This window comes from Equus quagga, chromosome 11 (assembly GCF_021613505.1).
Source record: "Equus quagga isolate Etosha38 chromosome 11, UCLA_HA_Equagga_1.0, whole genome shotgun sequence".
Classification (NCBI taxonomy): Eukaryota; Metazoa; Chordata; class Mammalia; order Perissodactyla; family Equidae; genus Equus; species Equus quagga.
The window spans coordinates 63318794-63336356 of record NC_060277.1 but is presented as its reverse complement, the minus strand read 5'-3'; the positions used below and the strand labels follow the sequence as shown (position 1 = coordinate 63336356).

At 48.6% G+C, this 17563-nt stretch overlaps 1 protein-coding gene across 1 annotated transcript in view; it reads left to right on the top strand.

Annotated features, from left to right (window-relative positions):
- Nucleotides 1-17563, top strand: part of SHISA6 (shisa family member 6) — a gene marked incomplete at its 5' end in the record, with an annotated part of 280938 nt that continues 263375 nt past the window's right edge. The window contains one exon of the mRNA XM_046676274.1: nucleotides 1-482. Within this exon, the coding sequence (XP_046532230.1) occupies nucleotides 1-482 (482 nt within the window). The remainder of the gene's footprint in view (nucleotides 483-17563) is intronic.

Genomic DNA, 17563 nt, shown 5'->3' with positions numbered 1-17563 from the left:
GCCCGGGGCGGCCGCGAGCTGAACGGCACCGCCCGGGCGCCCGGCGTCCCGGAGGCGGGGAGCCGGCGGGGACAGCCCGCGGCGGCGGTGGCAGCGGCCAGCGCGGCCGTCACCTACGAGACGTGCTGGGGCTACTACGACGTGAGCGGCCAGTACGACAAGGAGTTCGAGTGTAACAACAGCGAGAGCGGCTACCTGTACTGCTGCGGCACCTGCTACTACCGCTTCTGCTGCAAGAAGCGCCACGAGAAGCTGGACCAGCGCCAGTGCACCAACTACCAGAGCCCGGTGTGGGTGCAGACGCCCAGCACCAAGGTGGTTTCGCCGGGGCCCGAGAACAAGTACGACCCGGAGAAGGACAAGACCAACTTCACCGTCTACATCACCTGCGGGGTGATCGCCTTCGTCATCGTGGCCGGCGTCTTCGCCAAGGTCTCCTATGACAAGGCCCACCGCCCTCCGCGGGAGATGAACATCCACAGGTGAGAGCGGCCCCCTGGCGCCCGCCCCCGATCTCCCCGTGGCCTCACCCCTCTTAACATGTTTCCTTGTCCTCTTCACTCTTGGCATCACCTCCTCTCTCTCCCGACTCTCTCTTAGTCGGTTTCACCCTCGCTTCTTTTACATGAAATAAATCAGAGCCTTCTTTTTCCTCTTCATTTCTTCGGAACCCGAAAGCATGCTTTGGGGGTAGGGGGATTTACAAGGCAAAGTAAGTTGGATCGGTCGAGTCCCTAAAGTTTGAGAATTTTACCAATTCTGTAATCCTGGATGGGGATTTAGGGTTCAGTTTTCATAGCATGTGGGCACTTCGGTGTAGGCTCTTACTGCATTTGGTTTCTGAGTCAGACCAGAGCTTATCTTCAACATAGGAAATTGACCAATGTTGGAACCTCGCTGGAAAGAGTACCAAGTGATTTAGTGTAAACTGCATGGTGTTAGCGATGAGGGTGATAAAGGAAGGATGCCTCCTGGGGGAAGAAGGAATAAAGATTTATCCGTTCCGTGTTGACCAAGGGCAGATGGTGTCTCTTCATTGCGTCCTGCTGAGTGGGATGCTTATCTTTCCTGCTGAGACTGGAGGACTTGTTCTTTTAAACCTTGTAGGCAGAACTCTTCTGAGTTCACACTTCTTGCTGTGTTAAACCTGGTGGGCATCTTGCATTAGGGAGGCGTGGGGACTGCCTCCTATCAAAACTTGTGCCAGGAGCTCAAATATCGTAGTCCGTGCTTCTACCCTGACTGCCGCCCACCCCACCGCCCTAGCTCCTGGGGAGCCCTTTGGGAAGTCAAAGCTGAGAGAACAGGAAACCAGCCTCTCTTTACAACTCTGGGAATGATGCACTCAGACGATGCAAAGTTAGCTCTGCTTCTGTCCCCTCGTGATGATGAATGGCTGGACCTGGTTCAACAAAGTCCTTTCAGGGAACAAACCCTGCCCCAGAAAATGCCTCCATTTCTGGCACGTGGTGTGGGCGCTACCCTGGTAACCGCGACCACCCCCCAGAGCAGTCCCGCTTCTGAGTGCGCCCAGCGGGCCCCTCCCTGAGCCATATGCTTTTCATCCCCACACTCTGCTTGTTATCCTTCTGGCCTGAAAACCTCTTCCCTTGCTGCTGGGGACATAATCACCTGTACCTCGATGAAGAGAGAGAAAGGCAGATAGAAATTTCTGGACATGATGTGTTTTTTCCCCTTGATACTGTGGATGTTGAGAAAAGATCATATTCCCTGGCAGGTTTCATTGAGTCAGATCCTCAAAGTGTGGATACTTTAATACTGACAAACTCAGGTGTTAGAACTGGGTGCTTCCAAAAGGAGACCCGTTTATAATTCTCACTCATCACCCTAAAGTGCCACACACTTCCTTTTAACCCCATCGTATCTCTCAGGTAGTGTGTCTGTGCCTGGACTGGTCCTCGGAACTGATGGAGAAATTGTGACACATGGTCTGTGGTCAATCCCAGCCCTCAAATGCAGAGGGCAGGTGGGATGGAGAGTAAAATAGGGACAGGACACTCCCTCCTTTGGGTCTTGTCTGGTGAAGAAGTCTCTCTCTTGGCTCACTATGGAAAGCAGAGAAGGAATGCCTGTGGGCAGGCACCTTCCTGACACACATGTACCTGGTCCTTATCGTCTCTCTACCTCTGTCTCCAGGCCCAGAGGGTTGTCTGCCTTCTCCTGTGGTCCTGGCCTCTCATCACCTTCCACTCTGGCCATGGCCTCCTGCTGATTGATTCTCACAAACCTTTCTTTGAGTTTCTCTCTTCCTTGAGCCATTGTTCTCTACACTCTTAGAGGGAGCTGCCCCCTGCCCTAACCTTGCCACCTGCTACTGAGTTTATTTATCATCACCTGGGAGCATATTGATGGTCTTTGGATGCCGGCATTGGCCTGTGTTCTATTGGCTTGTGACTTTGGAGATGTCCCTGTCCCTCTTGGTGTTTTCTCCGCTCCCCACCACACAGACCTCCCTAATCCCAAACTGGGGCAACTAGTTTGTGGATGAGTGCGTGGCTCAATGGTGATGCCATTGGTGCAGTTTCTCTCTTGGGTCGGGGAAGAGAGCTAACCGTGGGAAGGGGGATGAATTTCAGCCCTCAGGAAATCATGTAAATATGGGATGTTTCTCCCTCAGATTCACCTCCTGATTTTATTCAGTTCACAGCACCTCTTCCAGCAGCTGCAGTCTTGCCTCCTCAGTGCTTTGGAAGCTATCATATTGGTGCTTGTTAGGTAGGGGACAATGCCTGTCTCTGTGTTTTGTGGGGAGGGGACAGAGCATGAGAGAGCCATCTAGGATGCTCCATGAGTGACCTTGGGCAGGTTGGGAAACTTGGTTTTCAAATCTCGGTTACTCAGGCGCAACAGCATCCCGTCTCCACTTCTTCCTTCCCAGGCGTGTCAGGGTGAGTGTGCACATTGCAGGGAGCTGCTCACTGACTCCTGGGTGTGAGTGTTGCCACGACTCATCTCACTTTGCTCACACCTCAGAGGTCACTGCTTCCTGCTCTGGGGAGTTTTGTGCAGACTGTCTTTTTGGGGAATTGGGGTAGGGAAGAGGAGAGAGTGATGGAGAAGGAGATAAATATTCACACCGTAGTGGGTTTTCCCTAGGGAAAGTGGAGTAGAAGAAAGAATGTTGACCCTTCAGAGGTCAACCGGAAGTGGGATGTGCGTTCTCTTACATATTCCTTGGAATATTCAGCAAAGACATTTCCTTTCTGAAAAGGCAAGGAGCTCATTCCAGTGGGTGATCCTCTCTGAAGATGTAGACGGGCAAGCAGAGGCTGAGTCTGAGGGAGGAGAGCTGCCTCATTGATAGGGATATTTGTGGGAGTGTTAGAAGGGATGAAAAGGAGGATGCCGCCCCAAGATCGGCCCTCTGCCTCCTCCTGGTGTTCCCAGGCTGTGGCCAGCCCTTGCCTGCCCACCTGCCCGCCATGCGTGCATGCATTCCTGAGGGCAGGGCTCCTTTCCCATCTCCAGCCCCTCTGGGAAGAACAGATTTGGGCTTTTCCAGAAGTGATTAGACCTTGCTATCCTGTTTCTATGTGAGAAGCCAGTGTCTGTAGGGGGAATGATCAGCTCTCGGGTGCTTCTCACAGATGAGTAAAGTCATACTCAGCTAGACCCCAGGGAGGAGAAAGAGATGGCCAGAGGGACCCAGTGCTCTGTACCTGGAGGCCCTCTGGACATTGGGCCCCCTCCTTTCCCACCCAGAACCCCATTTCTCACCACACTCTCTACCTCACCTTCCCCTTACTCTCCACCTGCCCGGGCTGAGGCTCGAGCAGATGGACCGCAGGCCTGCACGGATTGTAGTGTCTCCTGATCGGTTTCTGCAGTCCTTCCCAGGGGCTGTCTGTTCAGGGAGGGGCTGCCATGTTCTCCTCCCAAAGGCAGGGGCTCGGCCCAGGAGACTGGCTGCCTTTGACATTCAGTTCTGTCCCACTTGTCTCGTGTTCAGACCTGTTCCTTCCTCCTCACCCTAAGTTGACTCATTAGTGTCTTGGAGATGAAAATCATTCTGCGGGAGGAGCTGTGTGGCTTCTTTTTTAAATGGCTAATTAACAGATGGGTCAGGAAGCTCTTAGGATGCTGTAGATGAGTTGGTGAAGTCAGAGCTGCCCTGGGTCCTCCCACTGCCTGCATAGGGGTGCAGGGGATGGAGGCATGTGGGGCTGGGGGAAGTGCTCAGGGTTGTGGGAAGGAAAACCTGAGCAGATGTTGTTAGGAAAAAGGAAAATTATTGGGAGGTGACCCATACAGCCGGCAAAGGGTTCCTCTGCTTATTTCTAGTGGAATCAAGGGAACGCTTTGTTCCACCTTTTGTCCCTCGAGAAATTAATTACAAACCCTAAGAGCTCTGTTTTGTCCCCACAAACCACAGAACTACGGTAGCAGGACCACTTTACTGGCTGATTTAGTGAGTTCTCATCCTAGGTTCCTGGGCGGTGAATTGTCACGTCACCCCAAGACACTCCATTTTTTGAAGCACTGTGAGCTCACTATAATGAATTGGTCTAAACAGAGAGTTACATCAAATATAGCCGTTGGAAGGACACACAAAAAGATCTTGCCTTGGACTGAAGGTCTTGCATGTTTTCCATTTTCTTTACGTAAAAAAGAAATACATGTGGGGAAAGCGGTGAAATTGTGGAAGAGTTTAAGAAGGCTTATGGAGGAGGAGTTAGACACCAGGAAGACAGAGCAGAGAAGACAGCAAAAGGAGGAAGGTGATCGGGTGAGGAATGGACAGCGGTGCCCAGAGCCCATGGTCAGTTTCCTCCTGACGCCAGTGGCAACGTGCGATGCATTCATTCAGTGGATGAGCCCTGCTCACCTGCTGTGGGCAAGATGTGTTTCCAACTATAAAACCTTAGCCTATAAAGTGTATGTTACCTTTGACACGTGGGGCTAGCAGAGCTCATTCTTGATTTAGCAGGGGAGCCATGCAAATGCTTTTCAAAAATCTGCACTTTGACAGTTCTCCCTTGTATGTTGTCACTGTCTTCCTGTCCTCTCCTCTGCCCTGAGCCCAGAAGGCATGCACCCCTGCCCCTCTGTCCCCTCATCCAGCCCTGCCCCAGGGTCAGAGCACATTCATTTGGAGGAATCTGCTGCTAAGATACCAAGAGTTTACCCACAGATCTAGGCTGCCAAGACACAGGTAGAGAAAAAGTCCAATTAATTGTTTTCAAGGTATTTTAATGAGAGATCAGATTGACTGTGCAGTCGATTCAAATCAATTGTGCAGGAAGCAGTGGTTAAGACAGCTGAAAAAGTGAGCTGATTGAAAGAGGTTAATTCACTAGCCCCAGACAGACGTGCCCACAGATCTGGAATGGAAGGGAACTACACCAAAAGAAGCTTCATCCTTCGTGTTCCACTGCCTGATTTCCCCAGGGCTCGGCACGATTGCCTTTAGATCTTAACTTTCTGGCTCTTTTTTGTAGTCAGTGAGCCTCCCCACTCCGTGTTGGTCCTAGTCCAGCTACTGGCTATTGGATGTCACCATTCTCCTGCTTCTCTGCCACCGTCTCCCCAATTCAGAGTCCTGCGCCATCTATTTTTGAAATTATGGTGCATTCAAGTGCATGTTGTCCTACAATTTTGGTCACGTCCCTTGACAATATTCATCCTGTGGAACCACAAAATTGTGGTTTGAACTTGCTGGTGTAGATGGAGGTGATGGAGGAGGGGGCTCTGATGGGCCTAGGTTAAGTTAATTTTTAAAATACCTTCTGCTGTAATTGTTTTCCTCTTTTCTCTGTCTTGGGACACTCCAACTCATTATTTTTCCCTGAGTCACGCTTATGACCTCGTATTTCTAGCATCTTCTTTTGTAGATGTTACAGACGGGCAAGAGGGCTTGCTGGGAGGGTGGACCAGTGAAACCTCAGAAGGTCTCAGACCCCTGGTCTTGAGCAAGCTTATTTCAAACCCCATGCAGGACAGATTACTAATCTCTTCTTCTTTTTTTTATTCTTCAGAAGTAAGTGCGAAGTGTTTTGAAAAGGCAGAGTAGTACTTTCTATTAGTTTGTCATCTGTTACAGAATCATAGAATTTTTATTGCAGGCAAGTCATTTAACTTAACTCCCTAATTTTATAAGTGGGGCGACTGAAGCCCAGGGAGGCTAGGTTGCCATGCCAGGGTTCCCTATCTGGTGGGTGAAGGAGCTAGGACTAGAAGCCAGGGGGCCTGCATCCTAGGCCAGTGCTCTTGACATCGTACTGCTCAGCCTCATCTCGGCCAGTGAAAATCTGTTCTGCTTTACTTTATGCACATGTTTCTTAGTCATCACCAAATAACTTTCAGATATTTAGAGATGTGAGTGACAGTTCTCCCTTCCCTTTCTTCCCTACATTTTTTTTAGCTCTTCCTCGTTCAATTTTTCCATCCACTAAAATGATTTCCGTTGATCTTCCCTGGTCCTTCCGCAGCTTCTCCACATTCCTTTGTAAAAGGGCAATAACCTGACCTAAGCATAATCCTTTAATAAGATCTGAGTAATGCAGACCGTTGAAGAAGGAAAACATGGCCCAAACCAGAGTTGAGAACCAGGGCAATGGGTCGCTGAATAAAACAATGGGCAGAAATCTGTAATTAAAAATTTGGGCTGCAAATGCTTTCTGTCTCTCCCAGAGTTGGGCGGGAGTGCTGAGACCCGGCAAATCAATGGGTTTCGGCTTGGCCAGAGACCAGAGACCTCCAGGCATCCTGTGGCTGTGTGTGTGGGGGTTTCAGGTTTGTCCTCGAAGATGGCCCCCTGAATATATAGGACAGCTCTGTGAACCACAGAAACACATGCACTGCTGCCAGCCCTGCCCTTTCTCAGCTCTGGGCGGAGGTACCAACAGGGCCAAGGTGAATCCAAGGTGAGGGGTCCAGAGAAGCTTCAGGGAGGACAGCTAAGGCAGCTGGAAATTGGGGTCCAATCATTATGTGAAATGAATCTCTGTGGCCTGCAGTTTGGGACCTCTGCCTGCAATGTGGCTGATTCTTCCTCTGAAAGAACCAGGACGTACATATCCTAATGTGTTGTCCTTCTGAGCAGTCACCTTGGGAGGCTGCATGCTGATTCTTCCCTGGAAAACGTTGCCACAGTTCTGGAAGTGCTTTCAGAGCCCATGGCGTGTCATTCTGGCTTTCTGTAATGGTAGCATATTTTTATCCTCTTAGGGGAGATTTGATTCTTGTAAGCAGCCATAAGTCATGGGGCTGAGGCCGATGAATGAAAGAGGTGATTGGACCTGTTATTCATCAGAAATAAAGAGTGACTCCAGTAATGAGACCTGCTCTCCTAGGAGACCTGCTCTCCTAGGAACCACGTCAGCTGTCTCCGAAGGCAGGTGCCCAGAAGAGGCATTCTGGTGATGAATGGCAGCCCTGTGGATCCGAGCCGTGCTCTCGTGATGACCACTTTGAAGGGGCCACTCCTCGTGTGGAAAGAGAGTTACCGGCCTGAAGAAGATCAGCCCCTTGCTATATCAGTGTGTCAGGGTAGACAGTGGGGGAGTTGGGAGAGGGGGGAAAAGAAAGGAGTTGAATATGCAGAAAACAGCTCAAATAACTGCCCAGAAAGGATGAAAGAAAAAAAATGAATGTCCCACATTTCTGCATGAGACAGTGAAGAGATAGCTCAATTTAGATTCCTAATTTGATTTTGAGAGTAAAGGGACCCAGTTTCGTTGGGATGCATGTGGCCAGGCTTGGGGTCTGTGCCCTCCCTTCTCTGCATCTGAGGCCATCGCCCCTGCAATTTGGCATTCAGATGGGGTCACCGCTTGGTCCAGACAGCCATCGATGAAGTAGAAATGTTTGCAAGCACGGGAGGAGGGGGCTTCCAGGGAGCATTCTGGTAGATTCCTGGTGTTCATTTCCTGAGCCTCTCCACACCCCCAAATGTGCATGCATTCAGTGGGATTAATCACAGAAATGGAGCAAGCGTAGGGCCGGCGGAGTTTAAGGGCCGGTGACAAGGGGCCACCAGGTGCAGCAGCTGTTGCCAGTTCTTGCTGTTGTGTGGTTGGGGAAGCAGCAGGCTGTGCTGCTGTGGGTGGGATGGCATTCCTTCTCAATCAGGACTTAGTGGGTAGAGAGGGACTGGGCAATGGTGTGGCACCCACTGTGTGGGCTGGGGCAGACCCTTTCACCCTGCTGATCCCCTAAAGGGCACTCTTGGACACTCTGGGAGGAGTCAGTCCTCCTCTGTGGCTGGGGAGCCCCCTGGTCTCTGCTCAAGCGACAGGAACGGGGGAGCTCTGTCTCCCAGCAGCTTACACAACCCAATCACGTATACAACCCCAAAAGCCAGCTTTGAGGAGGACCTCAGATCTCACTTAGATGAGGCCTCAAGGTCACATAGATGGAGCAGGGAGGGTGATAGAGAAACCCTCATAGAGCTCCCATTCCCCAGGGCTTGCTGTGTACCCAACACCCTGCTAAGCGCTTGACACACATTGTCTCCCTGCATCCTTCCATCACCCTCTGCAATGAGTGCCCATTTAACAGACGAGGAAGTCATCTCAAAGAGGCTTAGTAACTTGCCCAAGGTTGCACAGCTAGGAGATTGCCCTTCTGCACCTCCTTTGGGGGCCCACAGGGCAGCTGGCTCTCACCTTCCTGGATGTAAGTGGGTCATGGATGCCCAGATTACTTGAGAAAGCAAAGACCCACCTGCCCGTGCGCAGGACCAGTTATCACAGTGAGGGATGGGAGGATACCTGACCTATGGATCAGGTCCTGCAGAACCGGGTTGGTGGCCCTGGCTCACATTGCATGCAGGGCACGAAGGCGCCAGGGTGGTGAAAGGGCTCTTTTTCCAGATGGATTATATTGGCTGAGGATAGTGAAGGCACTACAGAGAAGATGCAAAAAAACCAAAAATGAAACAAAATACCCTGACTTTAAGTGAGGAAAAAGAAAAACCACCCAAACCTTTACAGTATTGAAAGAACCCTGCGGCAGTTCTGCACGAGTCCTAGCTCCTGAGAGTGACAGGGGCGCTGGAGAAAAGAAGCGGTTTGGGGGCGAGAGGCTGGGCCTCGGCCATCCCTAGTTTTAATTACTGAGACATACAGCTCACAAACAGCTCCATTCATCACAGGTCCCCTCCCTGCCCCATTTGTAACATCCAGCACTGTGCACACAAGACAGAATTTCGGCCAGCTCACTTCTGCTTCCCTGCTCTAGTTTGTTCTTTTCCTGTTTCGATTCTTCAGCCATACTTCCCAATTCCTCGCTCTTCTGCCATGTTTCTCTGTCACTTGTGCCTGCACACCTGCTGTCCTGAAAGGCACATGGAAAGGAAGGAATCCCAGAAGCCCTTGGAGCCGTGGGCTTCACTCTCAAGCTGCGGTCATCATGGTCAGTGGGGATGGTCGTGACCATGGTGGTGGTCAGTGGCAGGCTCATGCTCTGGGGTCTGCAGCTCCAGGGCGGGGGTCCCTGACCAGGGCATTCACCTGATTAGGGTGGGTGTGGGAACCGTTTCCCTCGCTCTCCTCAGGAACATGGAGTTCCTGAGTGCTATTTCAGCCCCTAGCTTGGCTTATACTCTGTCCTGGTCAGAGGGGCAGGAGAACCCTTGATCCTCTTTGCCCAGAGCTGCTGTCCCCATCTCAAGACCCACGGAGGCTGAGTTCCAACCAAGGCTCTGGGAGGCTAGCACCTTGGCTCTGTTCCCCGGCGTTCAGGGAGAGGAGCCGCTGCTGTCTGCAGGCTTCGCAAACACTCTCATTATTCCTTGCTTTTTTGGCATTTGGTCTTGTGTACTGTTCCCATTAGCTCCGGCATTAAAGTCTCATTACTTAGGACATCTGTCCTCTGGCCATATTCGTGGTTCTCTTAGCCAAATGTCCTGGGGAGTATGCTTTCCAACCAGACAGTCACCTCTTCCCTCTTCTTTTGGTCTTGAACCCCGAGAGGACATCCTGGGGTGAGGAGGAGTGGCTGTTCATTTTAGGTGGCATCTGAGAGTTTGTTCCAGAGCCCATCTGTCCTCTCCTTTCTGAGGTCCTGAGAATACAGACTCTCGCTGTCATCCCCAGGGGTCGGGCAGAGAGGGGGCCAAACCCCATTAAAGCAAAGAAGTTGTTGCCAGGAGACCTTTTCCCCGAGTCCTAGGATCGCCTCAGATCAGACCAGTAGGGAACTCTGGCTTCAGTCACCTGACTTCTGGGCAGCTTTGTCTGAGGGTAGGCTCAGGTTAACCCACCTCGCTGAAATGACAGGGCAGGGGGCCCAGCCCAAGTGCCGAGGCTGCTCCAGAACTTGCAGAAGAATCTGGATTCCAGCCTCCTTGTTGGACTATCAGTTGGCCCTCTCTGACTTTTTACTGCATCCTGAGAAATTTGCCTCAACTTTCCCAGGGATGGTATCCCATAGGCTTGGAAGGTTCTCCACGCTGTGGGAAATTACACAGCTTTTCTGTTCTCAGATAATCAACAGCCGGCTTCTTACCCACCTCCTTGCCAGCGCCTCGTCCCCCGCCCTCAAGTATTTGCAAAGAGAATCGGGTATCTTAGCAGAGGATCTGTCGCTTCCCTCTCTCTCTTTTAAGTTACATCATTAAAGTGTTTCTTCTTGTTCCTTTCCACGTCTTTGTCCACGGTCGCTTCTCTCTCCATCTGTCTTTCTTTTGATTCCTCCTCTCTTCTGTGGAGTCGTGTCCCGTTCCTCTCTCCCTCCACTTCTCCTTCTTGAACTTGTCCTGCTGTAACTTCGTTAAATGACATCCATTCAGACTCTGCTAATTCAAAATTTACCCAAATTGGACTTGGGCAAAGTTGTTTTTCTCTTCTCCATCTGATAAAAAGCTGTGATGAACAGATTAAATAGTTCAGACAAGCCTGCAGAGATTGTGCAGGCCACATACACCATGCAGAAGGGCAGATTGTTTCCAAGCAGGCTCTTCCGTAGACAATTCGCATGCTAATTACAAATCATTCTTATCTATTCAATAAAGTAGCTCTCCAAAGATCAAATTTTTTTTTAGCCTAGTTTGTAATCCTGCAATGGCCAGGAAGCAGTAAAAATGCATTTCCGTTGAAGTGTTTTATAATTTTCATGTCTGTATCATTGATTGGGATTAGCCTGCCCCCATTTTTGCTGAATTAGTGATGCTTGACTGTTGGCTGCTTTGAATTCCCTTTTTAATCCCCTCTGGGGGCTCCTGCTAATTTCCCCGCTTCCTGTTTCTTTTCTTTTGTATTTCACTGAATTTTTAGAATCCAGAAACTCTCTCTTTCAGCTTTGAGAACTCTGTTAGGAATTATGGCAGCAGGCCAGGGCCTCATCCCCTCTTGCCATGAGGATGACCAGCTGGGCACGAGAAGTTGGCAGCCTAGAGGCAGATTTAGGACAACGTCTCTGGGGGATAAGACGATGGTGAGCTCTATCTTTGCTCCCTCTGTTCTCTCTCAAATACCTGTTCCTGCCTAAGGAGCCTGCTCGTGCATCACTGTCCCCAATACCACTGTTTGGATTGAGGAGATGGCGTCACACCTACCGTGGGACGAGACAGGATGCACTTAGCACCCAGCCCCTTATAGAAAAGAACTGTGATCTTCTTCCCTTTGCCTGCTTATCTGGCTTTCAAGGGACACCTAGCAAAGCCCCCTTTCTCTCACTTTTGGAGGTTGCCATCCATCTTTCCCTGCCTTAGAGCATTTCCTGGGAGTTGAGATAGGAGGCAGGCTAATCCTAGCTTCTGTCACTTTCTGTCCCCATGACCTTGGAGAATCCCTTGGCCCCGTTCTGGTCCATTAGCCAAGCTATAGGATGTGGGCTATCAAGCTGTGGAGGTTTGTTCTTCTCTGACCCATCCTGATCTCAGCCCACCTGGGAGGTTTGGGAAAAGAGAGTCTACATCTGTACTTTCAAATGCAATAGCCCTAGGGTGTGGGGGAAAAATGCATTTTTCTTGCACACTCCATTCAGATAAGAATGCTGTCTGCAAATGGCCTCATGAGAATGCTTGGTTTTAGCGTCTTAAATTCCTAGAATCTCTTGGTTGAAAGGGACTCATGAAGTGTTTTTGTGCCTCTGCCTCTGGGCACCAGATCTACCTCCTCTTCCGCTCAGGCCGCTAGAGCTGGGGCTCCCCCTACACCTAGAGCCAGTTCATTCTATTCTTAAGATGCAATTCCAGTTAATTCTCATGGGGAATTGACTTCCATCTTTGACTTCTCAGCCATGAGGTCTGGCCACTGTAGCAACCCAGAAGGAATGTATCCTTTCATCTGTAAGAGAAGAAGACATCCCTGTGAAGACAGCAGTCAAGGCCCCCTTCAATCTTCCTTTCTTCTGGACAGACATCCCTGGTTACAAGTCTGTTTCTCACAGGACGTGGTTTCACGTCTTCATGCTGTACAAAGTTTGTCCACATAGAAAAGGGGTTGTAATTCTATAGTAAAATCCCAAGTGATGTTGCCAAGAGCACCATGTGGGTTTCAGTCATTCAAACACAATTTAAATATCTAAAGATTTCTTTTGGGAAATTGGTCAGTCTCCAGCCCTAGGCACCAATCCATCTCCCCACCATGCTGTCAAGAGGGATGTCAAGAGGACGCGTGCGTGTGCCTGGTTTTTCACACCTCTGTTCTAGTACCTGGAGCAGTGCCTGGCACAGAGTAGGTGCTCAGTAAATATGACTGATGAATGAATGACTCAATTAATTAAAGTGGGGGGAGCTGGGTGGTCTTTTTTCGTGTATTCCACCTTTCTGAAGGTTGCATTGATGTGAAGGTACTTGTGCTTGGAAATGACAATAATGTTTATAATTTTTTAAAGAAGGAAGGAAGGAAAAAAAGGAAGAAAGAAAAGATCGAAAAGGAGAGGGAGGAAGATCAAAGGAAAAAAATAACTGAATCCTTTCTTGAAAATGTTGCCCTGGCCAGTTTGTTCCATTTGCCCTTTGACGCCCCAATAGAATCTTGGTTTCTTTTGCTCCCGATGTGACTCCCTTTGCTTTTCCGTGGGTCTTTATCTCAATGCTTCCTTGCATGTGGTGGAAGCACAGTTTTTGATGGCCTTGCAGAAAGGAACAGACAGACACTCTCTTGGTGCTTGGCTCGCAAACTCCCAGTTCAGAGTTCAGCGAAAACTGGTGTGTGGCCATATGTATTCCCGTCCTTAGGCCTGAGAGGAAAATATGGGATGTGGGTGGTCCCTGCCAGGATGACCCTTGGTCACAGCTGTGCCATGTGGTTCAGTCTCCACCCCAGGAGTTTTGCCTGTCTGGCGTTGTCGAGTCAGTCCTCCAAGATCCCCCCCTTCCCCCTCTACTTTTGTTCTGATCCTATAGGCTGAGCCTGTGTAGACACTAGGAGGTTGAATTTGGATTTATTTACTAATCAAATATTTATATAGTGTTTACTAGGTGCCAGGTTCTGTTCTAAGTGCTCTACAAATATTAACTCATGTAATCTTCATACTAACCCTAAGAGGTAGACATAACCCTTGGCCTTATTTTTTCAATGAGGACATAGAACCACAGGCCACCTAAGTAGCTAGCTGGTGATCACCAATAGTCTACTAAGTGGCCAGCATTCCACCCAGAGACTCTGGCTCCAGAATTCCCGTGTTTAGCCACTAGGCTATGCTGCCTTCATTTTGCGTCACCTACAGATTTAGGCCTGTGTCCATAGCCAAACGAGAAAGTAACACCAACAGTCATAACAATAGCAGCAGCCTGTTTGTACCTCGGACGCAGAAACATTTACTAACTCATCTATCACCTGGTTGACCATGTGGCTGTGCTAACAAATCTGGGTAGCGTTTGTGTTTTCCCAGTTTCGAGTGGTAGCTGCCCTTGATGCATCAGGATCTTTGATTCATTCTCAGGCAGACAATCTAAATATTTCTGAAAAATCTAAAACCAAATTTCCCAGGCCTGGGTGAATTTTCACATGATTCATGAGGCAAGGAATGCAGTGTGTGGAGATGATGCTGTTAGGGATAAATTGGGGCCCCAGGGGATGCACATCTACCTAGCTCATGGCTGGTCATTGAGCGGCAGCCCAGGACAGGGCCCCGTCAGGATGGAGCCACTTGCCCTGCTTTCCTGAGGAACAGACAGGCAGGCTGAGCCTTCCCTGGCCGAGGCCTGCGATGTTCATTGGCCACAATGAATTCCACTTGTGCCGGGACAGCTCAGACCTGCAGAACAGCTCAGTGCAGATGCACAAACATTGTTACCACAACAAAGGAGATCTCTGCATCCATTCGGAACCTCTCTGTATGAGGAGAGCGGACTTGTGCACACACAAAGCCGACAGCTGTGTTTTTCAAGCGGACTGTGAGAGAACCAGGAATAAGGAGAACTAAATTAAGCCATTCTCCTTGGTCCATGTTTATTAAAAATATATTCACTTCAATTGTCCGGAGTGCATATTTCAGAGAATGAAAGCACTTCGACTGCCCAGTAGATAAGCATGAGAATGAGGCTAAAGAGGATGCTAGCTGTCCCCAGGGTGTCAGTGTCAAGTAAAAGCTCAGTTAGCCAGGACTCAAATAACCAGAATCCTTCATTTAACTGGAATAGAATGTCCACACTCTACTTTTAGGAGAAATACAAAAGAAGTAGCTATGAGAGATTTACTTAAAGAAGAAAAATAACCTTCCATGATTTGTCCTGCAGTTTTATATGAATAGCTCCATTTCCTAGATCGTCTACATTTTACTTAGCTTTCTCCACAAAGAGAACTAAAGATTAGACTGGTGGCCCTCTCATGGAAGAACCGTGCATTCTTTTTTTTAAAAGTTAATTATATACAGCATAGTCTACTTAATTAGGCAGGAATGCTTTTAGAAAATTCTTCAAAAACAAGAGTGTTCTCCTTAGTCCTTAGGAATAAGAACATTAACCAGAATAGCTTATTTGTGGAATAGTTCATCTACTTGACTTTTTATCATACCTGTCCCATGGCATAAATTTCTTCCTACTGTCCCCGAAAAGAGAAAGGGCATGATTAGGGGTCTAAACTATCCAGCTTGCCTTGCTCTTGGCACAGAAAAACTTACTGAATGCTAGCTGAACTTATTTTCTCCCTTCTGTGGCATTGATATGGCTCAGAAATCCAGAGACATGGTGGAAGCAGAAGGCTCGTTTCCATTTGATCCACTCTAGTGAGCAGTGATTTTCATGGGGTCCACATGGAAAGCGTATCAATGGAGATCAAAAAGACTGACCAGATGAACTAAGGATCTCCAGTCCCCACTTAATTTGGGGGGACCTAAGTTTTATTCTCTGCTCAATCAGTGAAGATGAGGACAAAAAACTTGCAAGTTTTTCATTTGGCCCTCTTTTAAAGTTTTTAAACATGGAAATTTCATGAAGCCCAGGGACTACTGGATAGAGAGAGCAAGAGCTTGGTAGAGCAGGACTGTGGCTCCTTATTTTGGCCTCTTGCAGAGCAGGCATCTAGTGAAGTATATTGGTGTTCTACTCAGAATTTCATTTGACGGAAATGTTACCTGCTAAAACAGTGTAAAAACCTTCGAAGCTGTTGATGTTGATGACTCACTTACGTGAATAGAACTGGGCAGTTGAGCAGCATCTAAGGTCTCTCTGTGTAGATTTTTCCACTAAAGACTGAACACTCTCCAAAAATCTCATGTTCAGAGACCATTGCAAGGACTTAGTAGGTGGAAAAACAAATGTCATTAAGTGGATGAAGGGTTGGAAGGATGGATGGATGGTGGGATGGGTGGATAGATGGTAGGATGGACTGTGGGATGGATCGATGGATGGTTGGGTGGGTGGATGGCGTCTTGGATGGATAATTCAGTGGTGTAAAGTTAGCCTCTGTAGTTTAACCTACCTGTGTTTGAAATCTGAATTTACTAATTACTAGCTCTGTTACCTTGGGCAAGATATCTAACCTCGCAAAGTCTTAGTTTTCTTGTCAGTAAAATGCAGATGGTGCTAGCACCTTCCATATAAAGTTGTTTTGAGGGTTATATAATATAATGCATGTAAGACTTTAGCACAGTGTCTGGCACATAGCAATTGCTCAATAAATGATAGCTCTTACTTTCCCAAGCAGGCAAGACTATGAAGCAAAGTTACGAACAAAGTTTTGTTTATTTTTCTATTGTTAAGAGAAATCATTTGCCATTTTAAGAAAGATTTCATGTCTTGAATGCAGGTGGCAGCACATCAAAATGTTGACTGGCCCTGGTCCGTCAAGTGTCAAGATAACTCTAACACTTAGGGAAATTCAAACACACTTTCATTTCCTTGGGACCACTGACAACATTAACCAAGGTTTTAAGCAAATAAATAATTAGTCGTGATCTGAATCACTCATTTACCAATTATTTCTCCATGCCCAAATATTAACTGGTATTTTCTAAATTAGCAGACCCTGCTGGAGAGACCACGAGCACTCATTCAAGCTGACGATTCATAGCAAAGTGAGATGTATATAAGAGATGGTCCCAGTGAGCAGAAGGACACTCAGACTCAAGTCACAAGTTTAAATTTCTGTTCCATCATGTTCTCGTCCTAGAATTATTCTGAGGCTCAGTTTCTTATTAAAAATTGAGGTAGTGGACCAGCCGGGTGGTGCAGTGGTTGAGTTCACGTGCTTCACTTTGGCGGCCCGGGGTTTGCCAGTTCGGATCCCAGGCACACACCCATACACTGCTTGTCAAGCCATCCTGTGGCAGCATCCCACATACAAAGTAGAGGACAGTTGGCACGGATGTTAGCTCAGGGATGATCTTCCTCAAGCAAAAAAGAGGAAGATTGGCAACAGATGTTAGCTCTGGGCCAATCTTTGTCACCAAAAAAAAGGGGGGGGTCAGGAAGTAATAGCTGCAAAGGGGTTAGTATGGGAGTCACACGGGATAAGGTGGGTGAACACAATTAGAAACTGTGAAGTGCTATCCAAATGTACGATGGTACCTCAGTTACGCAGGTGATTAATATACAAACACGAGTTCTGTAGAACGCTAAGTTTCCTGGCCTGAAGGATCAGAGTGACTGTTTTCCCTGCTCAGATTTGCTTTCCAATTAATTTGCTCTGCCCTGCTGGCCACGCTTCTGCCAGAGCCAAGGAATCCATGTGCCGAGAGGAGCGGCGAACCAAGGCGGTTATCCAGATAACCCGGGCAAAAGCATTCTTTTGTTTGATGTATCCAGATATTGCAGCAAAAGTGGCTCAGGGGGAGGGGCAGCTTGGAGTGAATGGGACCATTAGCAAGATTCTTCAAGTTCTGGAATTAGACACATCCGTAGTGTGCCTGGGTGGGCGGTGGCTGTGGCTTCCTCCCTGCCTGGGTGCTTGGTGGGGGTCCCATCCTCACTCTGCACTTGCCCGTCTCTGTCTCTCTCCCTCTGATTCTCTTTCCCCCGAATGTCTCTCTCTGATCCCTTCTCCCTGTCTCTCACCTTCTCAATCATGTTCCATTTCTGAATTTCTCATTTTCTCCCTTGCTCTTTCTACCAGTTTGTCTCTGTCCCTCTGATTCTGTCTCTCTTTTCTGTGTCTCCTCATCTGTGTCTCTTTCTCTTACTCCCCCATCTCTGCCTCTCTCTGGCTCTGAG